General features: G+C 36.9%; 4 protein-coding genes across 4 annotated transcripts in view; 2 read left to right on the top strand and 2 right to left on the bottom strand.

Moving 5' to 3' along the window:
• Nucleotides 1-43: 43 nt before the first annotated feature.
• On the bottom strand, nt 44-4,985 carry LOC110850940 (sphingosine kinase 2). Its single transcript, XM_022098549.2, has 6 exons — nt 4,517-4,985; nt 2,312-2,931; nt 1,390-1,590; nt 1,160-1,309; nt 626-1,055; nt 44-543 (listed from the first exon to the last, which is right to left on the bottom strand). Exons 1-6 carry the CDS (start codon nt 4,557-4,559, stop codon nt 377-379), a joined length of 1,611 nt encoding a protein of 536 aa, XP_021954241.1. The 5' UTR covers nt 4,560-4,985; the 3' UTR covers nt 44-376.
• A 73-nt stretch (nt 4,986-5,058) lies between these two features.
• LOC110851210 lies at nt 5,059-7,712 on the top strand. The gene is made up of 5 exons (XM_022098897.2): nt 5,059-5,085; nt 5,163-5,276; nt 6,001-6,728; nt 6,814-6,912; nt 6,972-7,712. The coding sequence occupies exons 2-5, from the start codon at nt 5,262-5,264 to the stop codon at nt 7,546-7,548; spliced, it is 1,419 nt and encodes a 472-aa protein (XP_021954589.1). The 5' UTR covers nt 5,059-5,085; nt 5,163-5,261; the 3' UTR covers nt 7,549-7,712.
• A 97-nt stretch (nt 7,713-7,809) lies between these two features.
• Nucleotides 7,810-13,365, top strand: LOC110850809 (mediator of RNA polymerase II transcription subunit 15). Its single transcript, XM_022098380.2, has 13 exons — nt 7,810-8,255; nt 8,359-8,446; nt 8,525-9,455; nt 9,545-9,639; nt 10,181-10,252; nt 11,111-11,274; nt 11,333-11,418; nt 11,481-11,645; nt 11,713-11,828; nt 11,926-12,101; nt 12,185-12,287; nt 12,359-12,512; nt 12,586-13,365. The coding sequence occupies exons 1-13, from the start codon at nt 8,179-8,181 to the stop codon at nt 12,789-12,791; spliced, it is 2,433 nt and encodes an 810-aa protein (XP_021954072.2). The 5' UTR covers nt 7,810-8,178; the 3' UTR covers nt 12,792-13,365.
• Nucleotides 13,353-15,003, bottom strand: part of LOC110850810 (GTP-binding protein 128up) — a 1,907-nt gene continuing 256 nt past the window's right edge. Inside the window, exons 2-6 of the mRNA XM_022098382.2 lie at nt 14,719-14,884; nt 14,509-14,639; nt 14,168-14,407; nt 13,847-14,078; nt 13,353-13,769 (exon numbers count right to left, since the gene is read on the bottom strand). Of these exons, the coding sequence (XP_021954074.1) occupies nt 13,477-13,769; nt 13,847-14,078; nt 14,168-14,407; nt 14,509-14,639; nt 14,719-14,884 (1,062 nt within the window). The 3' untranslated portion in view covers nt 13,353-13,476. The remainder of the gene's footprint in view (nt 13,770-13,846; nt 14,079-14,167; nt 14,408-14,508; nt 14,640-14,718; nt 14,885-15,003) is intronic.

The following is a 15,003-nucleotide window of genomic DNA, read 5'->3' as shown; positions in this document are numbered from 1 at the left end:
GTGCATTTGAGGTGTATGTACGTATATGTAAGCATCATAAGTATGCATCATAAATATGGTTTGATTTATTTCACAATTTATTTTAAAATACGGTTTACAGCCAGTAGGATTGAGAAAAATATTATTACTCATTAAAACATTGATTGCAATACTGCTACAGGTAATAATCCTTAGAATTTTATGCACATGCATATTGTTGACAATATATCACAATAATAGCGGAATACTTTTGTTTTATACAAAACATACAACCATTGATTGTACTGAATGACTAATACACAGTAACTAGAGTTTGGAATTTGTAAGCGAATCATATCGGGTTACTTCTGACAAAATGGTGCTCTTCTAATAATTCGATGGAGGAATTAATACTGAATTAAAGCGAGAATAGGTTCAGGGGCGTTGGAGATAGTTTCACATGGATCTTATCACCAGCCACTTTTTCCCCGTCGATGGTAGGGTTTCCTTCAATTCCTCCTTCTCTTTCAATGGTAAATTCTTTGACGGTAACATATTTCACACCTTCCACATCCAGGTGGGCTCCTAAAGAATAGTTTACACAACAATTAATCAACATTTCTTTTCGATATCAAACATGTTATTGGTAGAATCCAAAATGCACTACCTTTATCGATGCTAATCAAAAATTGAGTGGCTCGTGCTCGCCCAATATCTCCCAGCATGTAAACCAGATGAATTAAGCCATCATTTGGAGCAGCATTTGGAGCAAATACAAGGTCCGACCCTATATATGATTGATATGTGGCGTAAATACATACAAAATCCCCATCGATAATGGTCGGTTCAACGAGTTGAATTCTATCCTTTGAAATTTCGTTTTGATTGATTTTATCAGCAGATGTGACGATGGATGGGACAAAGGAAAGTTTGGCTTTGTATGATCGGAGTTTTGCTAAACGGTAGAACGACCAAATCGTAAATCGTGACTCTCCAAGGGCTCGCAAGACTTCACTTTCGACATCAATGTCAGCCAAGAGGCCCCAACCCACGGATAAGAAGGAATAAATCTTTTTCCCATCAAGATCAATTTCCGCCTACAATTATATCAACATAGAACATAAATGATACGCATTAGAATCTAATTATTAATTTATTAAAAATTTGCTTTTAAGCCAAGTGAAATAATACTGGTACTGACCAAATTGACTTTTAAAACTTTTCCACGAGCCGCCGCTAGTGTTGTAGACAATACAGGATTTCGAAGGTAGTCTTCTGCCTCTCCAGAGTATTCTGCAAGGGATCGAGCTAAGCCGTTCCCAGATCCACCAGCAATAACCCCAACAGGAATCTAAGAGTTTGACCCAAATATAAGTGATGAATGAAGATGTTATAAAAGGTTGACGACTTAATTTAACTACTAAATCATACATTAGCAATTCTAGATGCATCCTCCCGAGCTCTGAGTCCATTGACAACTTCGTATAAAATTCCATCTCCTCCCACGGTTATAATTCCATCGATTTCCGACAAGTCAGCGGATGATATCATGTTTCTCGCGTGGCCTGGATGCTGGGTAACAAGCAACTCCATTTTTACTCCTGCTTCTCTCAGAGTGGGGGCAACCTTGTCCTGTAAATAACAAATTGAAGCCATATTTCAACTGAGATCGTTTTTAATGAGATCTAATCGTAAGAGAAGGTGCCAATATGTACAAATAAATATTTCATTCATGATATGCATGTAACAATTCCTTGTCTAAATTAACTAAAGTATTTATGAAGCACCAACAATTCAACAAAAGCTTGTTAGTTTGAACAATAGTGATTTGATTATTAGAATGATTTTGAACTTTCTTCAGTCAATTAATCAATTTCTTAATTTATATCGATGAAAGGTATTTAAAGTCGAATCATAGACGTCAAATATTAATCTTAATGACATAAATAATGACAATGATACTGCAGTTCCAATTAATAACTGTATGAATGGAAATGACATGAGTGGAAAGTGATGTCACACATTCTGCAATTGAACTATGTGCCCACGGCTCAACAAGAGATATCATCGATTGTGGGTGTTAACAGCAGGGAGGGATAAACTATAATTGCAGTCAATATATGTGCTTAGGAGGGGAGCTTGCGAGGTTGATAATAACCTTAGTATACAATTTCATTTCACGAGGGTGGATACTAATTGAAGTACAACAAAATGGCATTAAGCAATCCTTATTATCAATTGTACCAATAAGTTATCAATCCATGCCATAAAACCAAGTGTATGGTCATTAATCAGATACTCTTAAAAAACGTGAGACTAAAAGTAATCATCCTCGTAATAAAATCAATCATACCTGGAACATTTCCATAGTCTTCCCTTGACCACTTTTTGGGTTGAGAATTACCAAGAAGCGTCTCAAGAATGACAGGTAACTTGCCAGAGGTAATTTCGGCTCACCAGTCCGAGTACTGTGATCCATGATGTCCTTACTAATTGCTGTTGATACCATTTTTGTGCCATCATTGTTGTTCGGATTACTACTTCCTGACTCTTGCAACTGCCATTTTGGGTACTTGCTAGCTAAAACACCTAATGTTTCGTTCTTCCACAGCGTCGCAATATCCAAATTTTTATCAAACGAGTTTCCCGACTTTTTAACTTCAAAGACAAGCACACATTTTTCCCTGTACTTGATGTTGGACATGAGTCCCTTCTTTTTGTTCCGAGGGTACAGGTAGAAGCAGATGTAGGCAGACGTATAGGACGCATCCTGCTTCTTATGACGAAGCGTATGACATCCAAATATGTCCTCGACAGCATATCGGCTCATTCTCGAGTGATCTTTCGAATTGTGTAGAAGTAAATGTGTCTTGGTTAGGACGAGACGAAACGTTTCTCCATTTCTGGAAAGGCATGTGAACACGTCTTCACGAAGGACAACACCCGACGAGTTGGTCATATTCGAATCCATGCCTGAAAGGAAATATGTATGTATAAGGAAAGATTTAACGAACTGAAGATAATTCTATTAAAGTAATAATTGCCACATCATTCACACGTGCATGACGAAATTAAACAATAATAATAATGAAATGAAATGCAGTCCTATCCTCATTAAGTCTCAACACCCTCATTATAATCACAATCGAACTGTATAATAAAAACCAAGCAATATATCTTAAGGATATAAGTATGTATCAAACTCATGCAAACATTTACTTGGTTGAAATCCAACACCCTTTTGAAAATGACATGGGCAAATAAGAAAGTGAAACTAGACCTTAAAACTGCTACCAATAATATTAAGCTAGTAAACAAGAAGGTTAAAATTAATTTGTACTCACTTAATGGTTTAACTAACTATAATAAAGTTAGATTGTAAAATTTAGAGAAACAAAAGGACAAATTGTGGTAAGTTATTACTGGTAGAATTTATTTTAAGACATAAATCGTTAGAGAGTACATAATAATTTGCTATGACATCATAATGAATAAATAACATTTGTGAATTTAGTCTGCTTTGTTTGGGTCCGAATCCATTTCCTTTGGACTATACTTTCCGGAATCTATTCGTTAATGATGTTCTGATTCAAATCGAAGACGATCACTTCTGAAGGCTTCTCAATTTTCGAAGCAATAATTTTGTCTTGATTTTCTTCTTCAAATTTGATGGGTCCCATGGAGGAGTTCTGAATATTTTTGATTGAACAATATCTCATGCAATGCCCTTGTCCACAAAATGGCGTTGAAATCGAAACTTGGCGTCGGAGTGGTGAACATCTGATCCCCTTGGACGAAGCCGTTTTCCTAAAACCATTGTTGTTCCCAAAGCTGGAGAAATTGATTGCAATTCTTCCTGTTCTTCTAAGGATCAATGCGGCTTCAGAGCGTGAGGATGAGACTCGTGAAAGTAGTGCAGATCCAATGACAGGTTGACTTATAGTAGCCGAGGGAATGACGAGAGACGAGGAAAAGACGTCCAAAAGATCGTCGAGACTTGCCAAGTTGTTGAATTTGGGACATCGTCGGAGATGGTGGGAAGAGTGTGACCGATGAAGGATACTGGGGGAGGAAGCGGATTGATGAAATTGATAAGCCATTTGGGGAATAAAAATTGATGAGTATAAACGGACAATTTAGCGTAAAAAGATGAGATAAGAAAATTTGGAAATCAAGGAGCCAAGGAGGTTGTGGAGTAATATTCGTTCCATCATTTTTGTTGTCTTGGGAGTGATCGTATACATCTTCAAGTTCAAAGACCTCAAGTTCAAAGAGGTGATCTATCTTCACCTGGACATCAGTGGCGTACCTCATTAACTTGCCCAGTTCGTGACACAATTTTACAGCGAGATGAAAAGATTCTTTTCAAAAGAACATAATGAGATAATGACTTCAAAAAATATGACATGCCACTAATTTTAATTAGAAATTAGAACTATATGCTATCTAACTATTAGCATAAGCATTCACATTTTATAACAGCACATAACTATTAACTAATAGTCATTCATATGTATTTAAAATACAAAATATAATGAAAATAGTTGGTATTACACACCTGTTGATTTTGTGGTTGTAGCTTTCGAATTTAGAGTTTCCATTTTTGACTTTTTCTTAAGCTGTAAATTTGATATGACGCCCCTGCCCACCGAAAAAAAGTATCAGGTCAAAAAGTCAACCAAAGATCCAGCAGCAGAGAACCAGACGATTGGCATTGTTCATTTTGTTTTTTATCACGACTGACTGTTCTTCCTCCGCTCCCCACTTTTTCTAAAAATTACTTGATCATCAACAATTAAAAATCACACACGTAATCTCACAAGTATACTATTTAGTCAGTCGATAGAACTTTGATACTTGTTGTTCTGAAAATCAATCTGAAACCCGAGACGACTGGTTTTGATTTCAGTATTTGACTTGCAACAGTAAACTTTTTTCAACTTTGTTCAACTCAGGTAAGGAATAAATATGAAACAATCACGAAATGCGCTTTATCGTTTCGCATTATTTGTTAACAGTTCTAATTTTATTGCTACTTATTGTTCAGGGTCAAACAATACTCTGGTCGCTCTTAAAGCGTGAATGACAATTAATTAAACTTTTCGATTTGCTTTGCAGTTCATTCGGGTAAGTACAATTAATAAAATGCATACGAGTTGTTTAATACTTGCCAAGCTAATTTGAACAACTGACTGACACACAAGGCAAGAGACGCAAGATAACCAAAAATTGGATTGGATTCACAACGAGAGGGGAGCTGGTTACATTTTCGCTTCAAACACTTGACTCTCGGCGAATGCAAAATGAAATCAAGGAAGGTAAGTAGATATAGTAATGGCACAACAAGAATCGTAGTTAGTTAGTTAAATATTACAATGCTAATGTATTTACTCGGTTATTATTACTTCACAATTCAGTCGTTCATGCCGTAGACTTGATGGTTTATTTTGATTTTCTTTTTTATATGTGTGTGCTCATTATATGGTAATGGTACCGTTGTAGTTGTTTCGTTGGTGGTGGTTTTAGGTTTGGACATTGCATGACGAGAGTTAGAAGCGAGTTGTTTGATGGTGTTGGAAAAGACTGTAATTACTTAGGATTAGGTTCAACTCCATCATAACCAACTCTGGATGATATCGAATGAATGTTGTTGAGTGCACCAACAAGATAGTGCGATAGTTGGAAAGAATGGTTACATGTCATAATAACAAAAAAACACAAACTTGGTGCAAATAAACGCATGCAAAGTTGACCGAGTTGGTATGATATTATGACAGGCATGAAAATTTTGTTTCCTTTTGTTAAATACGACTTTGGTATTATTATGCATTAGTTATTAGTATGTACTTACACACTTTGTGTATCTTTTCATGGTGAGCAGATAATATTGAGAGAACGAGTATAATAGTTCCGTTTAATTAAGTATGAGTTCTTCTGGTGGTTATGAGAAATTCGGAACGAGTTGCTTACTTCCATTACTATGCAAGTTATAGCTTCAAGTAAAAATTATGATGTATTTATGATGTTTTAATTTTCATATAGATGAAGAAAATAGGCAAGCCGATAAAGAATAAGCTTGGAAAGAAGCGCAGGGGAAAGGAGACCATTTCTAAACCTGAAGAGTTGTTGGAGAATGAGTTTGAAGACTTGCCACAATCATGGACTTCAATCCGAAGAACTTGGTTACCAGATTATGAAGAAATAGACCCGCATTATTTTTCCGGTAGTGAAGAAGAGACGGATAATGAGCAAAACGATGAGTCAGAGGACGATACTGAAGGAATTAAGAAAGCTATCAGCGGTACGTATAGCTATTGCTTTGGGGATGAGGACGAAAATGATGCCCAAGATCGAAAGGAGACTCAAGGAGATAGCAAGATTTTTGAGTCTTGCATCAAACGCAATGCATTTCAACCTAAACCTCTTCAAATTGCGAATGAGAAAGCACGTGAAATTATGTGGAAACAAGTCCCCAGGGAGTATAACCGAACTAAAAAGCAATTTCGACGTAACCCTACTGGGAGCTACCTTCGATGCTCGGAAGGAGAAAATTACTTGTCTGATGAATATTACAAGAGCCACAAGCTGAATCGATTCTTGTACTGTCCGATACCACATGTCCATTGCGTCAGTTTCCGGGGAACTCGCATCAAACAAAAAATTGCGGATCGAATTCGCTTGAATTGTGAAGCCCCCAGCTTTCGAAGACCACCACATTGGGATTTTCGAAAACGATACCCATTATACGGGCGAATGAGAACTATTCCATTGTAAGTAGCTTTTATTGTATGCTTTATTAAGCACATGTTGAATAAGTTGAATTATTTCATGTCAGTTTCATTTTTGAATTTTCAGAGAAGTGGACTGCAAAAGCTGTGACAGACTTGCTTTTACTCATGATCTTCGGCCGGACGCATATTACGAAAATTATGTTAACATCATCAAGTATAATGGGTAAGAGAATATTGTCAAATATGAGAAGTGCAATAATGTTAAATCTGTATGGTGTGTAGGGTTAATCCAGAGACAAGACCATTCGAAGAAGTTTACAACGAAATGCTGGTAAAATGGGAAAAATGTGGCAATCGAAAAAGATCCAAGAAGAAAAAAGTAGAGAAAAAAGACTCTAATAACAAGCTACCTGAAACTCCACCAAAGAAACGAGAACGAAACAGTCAAGCCTCATCATCTCTGTTTACAGACACCATTTCTTCATCTATGAAGAAGAAGGGTCAATCTGGGCCAATCCAAAAGGGAAACCCCGATTCCAGTATGGGAGACAAGCCGGAAACTCCTGTTTCATCTCCTCCAAAAACACCTCGACCCAAAACACCAAAAACACCTTCTGATAAGAACCGTACTCTCTTTCCTCATGAACTTTCAACCAAGAAGACCGTCCTTACATCTTCCACTTCTGTTCCGAATACTTCTCGCGGTCACCAAAAGTCTTCAGCATCTCAAACCAATTCATCGACCCCTGCTCAACGCTCTCTTTCCATTTCTCGTCTCTCGTACCAGGGAACCATTGCCTCTGAACGTAAGAAACGATTGACGAACGCAAATCTGATCCATAAAAAAATGCGTAAATAATTATAATGATCTGGTAATAATCTTGCATTCACTCCACACTTTGATTAAATATGAATCATAATTTATGATGCATGTATTGCATCGTCTAAATTTAACCACAATCATTTGATGTAAAAAAAACTGGAATGTACTTCTCAATAAATTTGTCATGATAAACTAAAAAATTGAACCATTGTTTTTTACTTCGAAAATTAAAAAATGAGAATTAAAATATTGTGAAAGTCAATGAGAATACGTGTGTGGCGGTAGGGCATGGTTCTTCGATCATCAGCTCGATCATCATCTGTGGCACAGATTCTGTGCGGAACTGCCGAGAGAGAAAACTGTTAATTGGCCTGACCAGGCACAACACAAGACAAGATTTTTTGTAGGCATTAGAATTTATGATAATTGTGTTTATTACACAATTTGTGTACACGTTACTTACTATTTGCTTAATAATTAATTATTAGTAAGCAGATTAGTTACAAAAGTTCTGGTCAAAATATTAAGGTGTTAAAGTCTCTCTGAAGTTGTAAAAATAATTGCAGACGAATTTGCAGTTCGCTATTATTTTGTTTTCAGTCGGAGTTTAACTTAATGCTTAAAGTGTTAAAGTAAGAAGGGTGTGGCGATTAATAATTTATAAAGATGGCTGGAATGATCCAAGTCGTGGACGATGGGATTTGGCGAACTCAGAGCTTTCGACATAATATGGTGGCTAAAATGTAAGAAGTATTCAGTCGATATTCTTTACAAAACCATTCAGGCTTGAGATTTGTGCAATTAAATGTGTGTATTTAAAATTATAATTGTATCTCAATTTCGAAGTGAGGAGGCGATTCTACATTGTGGAGCCCCAACAAACAAAAATGCAGCCGAAATGGAAAACCAAGTCTATTCCAAAGCCACGACAAAGGTAATTTAAATTTTATCATGTTCAAGTTTCCGTAGATCTTTATTAACCAGTAATTTGTATTTGAATCTTTATTGTTAGAATGAATACCTAAGTTTCGTGGCGAGACTAATCCTTCACATTAAGGAAATGGGGAACAAGGGTAAACCGCCAGGTACCCCACTCAACCAACTGGGTGGTGGGGGTGGAGTGAACGTTCTGAACAATCAAATAAGCCAGTTAAACAACATGGGAGGAGGGGCAGTAATGCATCAAGGAATGGGTCCAGGCCAGCAACAAATGGTCCAAGGAATCGGACAAGGTGGAATGCAGCAACAACGACAACTCCAACAGGGTGGGGGGATGGGAGGAGCAATAAATCAACAGGGTGGCGGGATGGGAGGGGGGATAAATCAGCAGGGTGGTGGGATGGGGGGAGGAGGGGGGATAAATCAGCAAGGTGGTGGGATGGGAGGAGGAATAAATCAACAGGGTGGCGGGATGGGAGGGGGAATAAATCAACAGGGTGGCGGGATGGGAGGAGGAATAAATCAGCAGGGCGGTGGGATGGGAGGAGGAGGAGGAATAAATCAGCAGGGTGGTGGGATGGGAGGAGGGGGAATAAACCAACAGGGCGGCATGATGGATCTTCAAAATACACCTGGGACACTTATAGGTCAACCAACCAGACTTATGACTCCTATGCTAAACACTGGTTTAGGAATGCTAGAACGGCAGGGAGGAGGAATGATGGTGTCGCAGGCTGGAGGAATGCCTGGTCCTGGAATGAATGTCAATATGGCCCCACAGGGCCAGCAACAAAATTCTCAACAAATGCAACAGCTAGTGCAGCAACAACCGCAGGGTCAAATGATCAGTCCTAACTTTATGAACCAGCAACAGCTTCAGTTGCAATCAGGAATGCAGTCGTCCGGAATGGGTCCAGGACAAATGCAAGGAAATGCAGGAGGGATGCATAATCCACAAATGCAACAAGCTTTACTGCATCAGCAAAACGATCAGCAACAATCTGGTATTCTTTCGAACAAGATGTTTCTATAATAATTATGTGTATAAGTATATGTATAAATTTTAATTGTCATTCGACTTTTTTGGACCTAGTCGGGGTTGGAAGAGGGATGAGAATGTCAACACTTCAACAAATGCAGCATATGCCGAGGAAAACCATGCAACAACAACGGCTCATGAATTCAGCGGTAATCAACATTATGTAATTTCACCTGCAATTGGTTACAGATTCGGCTAAATTATCTTAAGTAGTATCGTGTCTTCGTCTAGATCCCTAATCTTTACAAACAGATTTTTTAAACTTAATAGTCCAGACCACTGCCGCGACATATGTTTCAAACCCTTGGGTTATATGATGAGGTTCAAACCTGAATTGCTTATAACTGATTGATGATTTATTTTGTTAAATGAGTAATACGTTTATATATATATAATTAGTAGATGCTGGCTGCAACCAACAAACTGCTAATGCTTTTCCTGAAATATTTTTTATTCATTTCTAATCTAGTTTTGGTTTTGAGAAAATAATAATTTTCTATTCTGAATTTATTTTGTACTCTGGTCATTTCCCAAATCTAATTTCAGAACTGCTTTACAGTAGTTTCTTTTTTAATACCTTTTCTTACTGTTTACATCATTGTTCATAATTTATAGTAATGAATGATGATTTGAAAACTTTTGAATTGTTTATGCATATAAATTTTTATTCTTATGTTGTGATTTATAAAGGCGATTGGAATTTCTCGACCTGAGCATGGGGCTAATTATCCCATGAATAGGTTAATCTATTTTAATCAACAGGTACGGTCTTTCGATATACATAGCTCACAATTTTATGTTATCTCTGTTATTTCCTAAATCTCCTTAACAATTCAGTCATTCATTAGTTAATTCATTTCCTTTCGTGTCTGCTATTTTATTCATTCGTTCAATTTCCTGTCTTGTGCCTGTGTTTGCTTTATACTAGCTTTGCTTATGTGACTTGCTAGTAATATCTATTCTAAATTCTAAATTAACAATTATTAATGAATCACATAATTTCTTTATCTGGTGTTGCTTGGTCGGCTTTTCTTCAACTTGAATATCATCATCAAAAGCACTTGTGACTTGCACGCTGTTATTGCTTGTTTTTCGGATCGAAGCCAGATTGTGCAGTGATTGTCAGTAATTTTGAAAATTTAATGGTTTTCAGTACATGTCCCCCTGTGCATAAAGAAGTAGTTAATAGTTTAAAGCTTCAGGTACTAGATTCCGATCAAGTTTACATATATTACCTATTAATAACATTGTTCGGTTTGTGTATTTTATGTTTCTATTGTATGTGTTCTTTCTCACAGTTCCTAGCCTATTGTTTTTTACGTTTGTTTGTATTTTTGGGTGGTATCTAAACTTTTACGTATTTCAGGGGTTTGATAAATGTTGTTGTCTCTATCAGCACTATTTATGTACGTACTATGATTGTACTTCATGTTTATTCACACCACTTACTATATACATTTATATATTACTACTATTACTACTACTACTGCACTGAGTGTTTAAATGTTATTAACTTTATGTCATTTTCTATCCTACACGGTTCAGAGTTTCAATTTTTTGAAACGCTTAATTGCAATTAACGATAGATTATGAAAGTCTAACTATTGCTTTGATGTGCAGACGGAAGGCGTGGGTGGTGTCATGTCGAACCAAATGTCGAACCAATTCCAAGGTGGTCAACAGGGGAATATACGCTCGGGTGGACCGTTCCTACCTCCGAATCCCAGCCCTGGAATGCCTATGGGAAGTGGACCAACTCCATCACCTAACTCTATGAATCAAGGGTTAGTTTTTACTAAAATAAAGGTATTTGTACATATTCGTGATCCCCTTTCTTTACAGGCAAAATCAATCTGGATTTTCGCCTCAGCCTTTACATCCACATGGGAGTCCGGCACCAATGCCTGTTGGCATTCGACCTTTCGGAGGTTATTTAGAAGTTAAAAATCCACAAACAACATCTTCATTGCTTATTTTTGCCTCTTAATAGGTCAAATGATTCCATCCCCAATAATGAATGTTGGCACGCCGATGCCAATGGTTCCGACACCTAGTCCAAGAAACCAAGAAGAATTGGCGTGTATGAAGAAAATTGAAGAGTTGAGACGTTACACGGACATGATTCAGAGAATGATAATCAAATTAGGATTAGACGGTGAGAAATGATAACGATCAGTATTTATTGTGAATGCATTACTATAATAAGTGAGTACTCAACACAGATGCGGAAAAGTCTAGCAAGATGAAGAAATTATTGGATATACTAATGAATCCTGTGAGGCAAGTTTCAATGGACATTCTTCTCAAGTGTGAAGCTGCCTTAAAGAAAATGGAAAAGGTGTGAATGATATGCATTGATTTGATAAATGAGATAGGACCCTAATTTAATTTACAAGGAGAGCATTTGACTTAATGTTTACTTAATTTTAATAAAGCAACAACATGAAACTGGTCCACCTTCACAACCAACTATGCCTCCAAAAGATCACATTTCTCCCTTCTTGCAAATTCAAGAGGCTATTTTAACGACTATGAAGAATGGATCTGCAAGCCACACATTCCTTCGGTCATTCAGGCCTAGCATTGAAGCCTTGACTGGACAATCCGCAGTGTGAGTGATAGTTATGTAAATAGAACATAGATATAATACACAAATACTTAACTTCAACTCGAGTATGAATTATAATTCTACAGAGGTTCAGATATTCCCGATGAGGACATAACAGAGGATGAACCAAAGCCCGAAATTCCCATGGTTTTGCAACGAGAGCTTAAAATGCTTGGACGGAGATTTCCCGTTAGACACTAATTCAATTCAATTATGATTTTTTTAATCCAATAGGAATAACGCTAATCTTGTATATGCAGGTAAAGATTAAACCACGTGTGAATAAATTACCAATGCAGCTGCATGCTTCTCTCGGCGATCCAAAACTGCCAAAAGTGCCTCCTCTTAAAATGGTCATTCCAATAGAATATCCTGATGAAAGCCCCATTCTTATTGACTTTAAAACGGATTATGGTATTTTACAAAACTTTTCTTGTTTATGCATGAGGGTTTATAAATGGTTACTTATGAACATTTTCTTTTGTAGATTCCACACCGTTTTTGAAGTCAATTGTCCAATCTTTCAAATCTCGGAAGGTGCTTCTGCCTACAAGGTTCACGGTCTATGAACTTCTCATCTCCTGGGAAATGAGTGTTCGACAAGTTGCAAACCCAGTAGGTAAACAAAAGCCGTTGAAAAGACTGCCAAAACTTACCCCAGCTGCCGGACGTCTTGGGTTATCCTTTTTATAAAAGTTTGAGATTATCAATTACTAAGCCTGTCATAGATAAATACAGGAGACAGTCATCAAAACCCAGGTTTAATGCAACCTAACAAAATTAATTATAAATAAAGTGCTAAAAAAAATTAACTTTCATTAAATCATTAATGTTATAAGAGTCACCCATCTTGACCGGATATCCTCGTGCAAACTTGTCTCTGAACTAGTACCTCTTTCACATTATACTTGAATTTAGAAGCTTGATTATGCCCTTATGCCCTAAAAATGATGACTTGGAAATGCTATTCAGCTCTGAAATTTTAACTTAAGCTCGTAATTTAAATAACCGAGATTTAAATTGTACATATTAATTGGAAATTACCTTTGGCATGAACAAACAAAATTCTAATTCTTTTTCTGACTTCTACTTACATACTTACCATCACTTACATTCTATATTCATTAATGTATTAGCTATTAGCACTATTTTATGCTTTGCATTGTACTTTTTATATTTCAAACACATGAAAACATATTCACAGATTCATTATTATATGCTACGGTCCCGCAATAATGACATTTAATAAACTTGTTGATGTTGGTCACTGTGGACTTGGAATTTTCGTTTATTATTTCTCATTTATAATAATGTGCAGTAGCAAAGTTTCAAGTTATTTATGTTAAACCAAATAGAATCACAAATTTATCAACTATTATTATACTTTTTTCACAATTTGAACAACATCTTCATCCTCAAGAACATGATCCTTTCCCACCTTTTGGGGTTGATGCCTTACAGATGATCCCCAAACCAGACCATATTTAAATTCTTTCATGATGGTCCGATGAATTTTATTACAAAAGTCTTCTAGTGAGCGATGGTCAGAGCTGAGAACGACGGGTGAGTTGTAGTCGGGTAGTTGTCCTTTGGGTTTTGTATAAATCCGAATCAGTTTCAAGTACTCCCACATCTTCTCCAGTAAATCGTCAAAATTCCATTTGTGATGAGCTTGAATTTAAGATAAAAATCATACAATGTTACAAAGAAATTTTAAGAAAATAAACGAACAGCAATCATCAACTTACCGGATATTGGAACGCAATGAGGAATTTTCCATACCAAGTCTAGTTCCTCGATTGAGATTTGGTCGATTTTATTTAACAAGTAGATGCACGGAACGTAGACTCTGTTTCCCTCCACAACATCAATTAAATCATCAGCATTCGCATCGTATCTCAAAGTAATGTCGGCGTTATGGATTCGATATTCGCTCAAAATTGTTTTCACCGTGTCCAAATCAAGCTCCGTTTGTGGAACCTGGATAATATAAACAATTTAGAAGTAATATGCGTACATATGCACGTGAATTTATTTATAAAAGTGTTGTAACTGCAGGTTGTATTTACCATCGTTTGAAGGTTGATGCCTCCTTTGTCTTTTCTTCTGAAAACTATATTGGGAGGTTGTTTGTTAAGCCGTAACCCAAAACCTTCCAATTCCTTTTCAATAATCTTCTTATGTCCCAAAGGCTTCAGAACGTCAAGAACAATGAATATCAAACTACAGGTTCGCGCGACAGCGATGACCTGCCTACCTCGACCTTTCCCGTCCTTGGCACCCTCAATAATACCGGGCAGATCGAGTAGCTGTGGATAAAAGCATTGTTAATTGCATACGAAAAATCTATTATGGTGTCTCTTACACCCAAAATTACAAAATGTTGAATAACATAAACATAAGCCTTTACCTGAATTTTAGCCCCTTTATACTTGATGCATCCAGGAACAGTTGTAAGTGTGGTAAACTCGTAAGCAGCCACTTCAGAATATACTCCGGCAAGGTTAGTTAATAGAGTTGATTTTCCAACAGATGGAAAACCTGGTTAACCACATAATAGCATCTTTAAGTAACAAGTAAAACATTCCAATATTTCATGTCAAGATTGTTAACAACGTACCCACAAACCCGATTCTGGCATCTCCAGTCTTTGCGACATCGAAACCGTCTCCAGTAGCTCCTGCTCCTCCCTTAGGCGTTATCAACTCCCTCCTCAATTTGGCTAACCGAGCCTTCAGGAGACCTAAATGACCAGCGGTGGCCTTGTTCTTTTGTGTTCTCGCCATCTAATAAATATCACAACATTGCAATTTAACCTACACATCACATTAATTCGAACCCTCCTACTGAACATACTCCTCATTATTAACATTTGATTAAGGAAACATTAAAGATATCTATCATC

The sequence above is a fragment of the Folsomia candida genome, unplaced genomic scaffold (genome assembly GCF_002217175.1).
Source record: "Folsomia candida strain VU population unplaced genomic scaffold, ASM221717v1 Fcan01_Sc006, whole genome shotgun sequence".
In the NCBI taxonomy this organism is placed as follows: domain Eukaryota; kingdom Metazoa; phylum Arthropoda; class Collembola; order Entomobryomorpha; family Isotomidae; genus Folsomia; species Folsomia candida.
The sequence above is the reverse complement of the archived record's forward strand: the minus strand, read 5'-3'. Positions and strand labels throughout refer to the sequence as shown.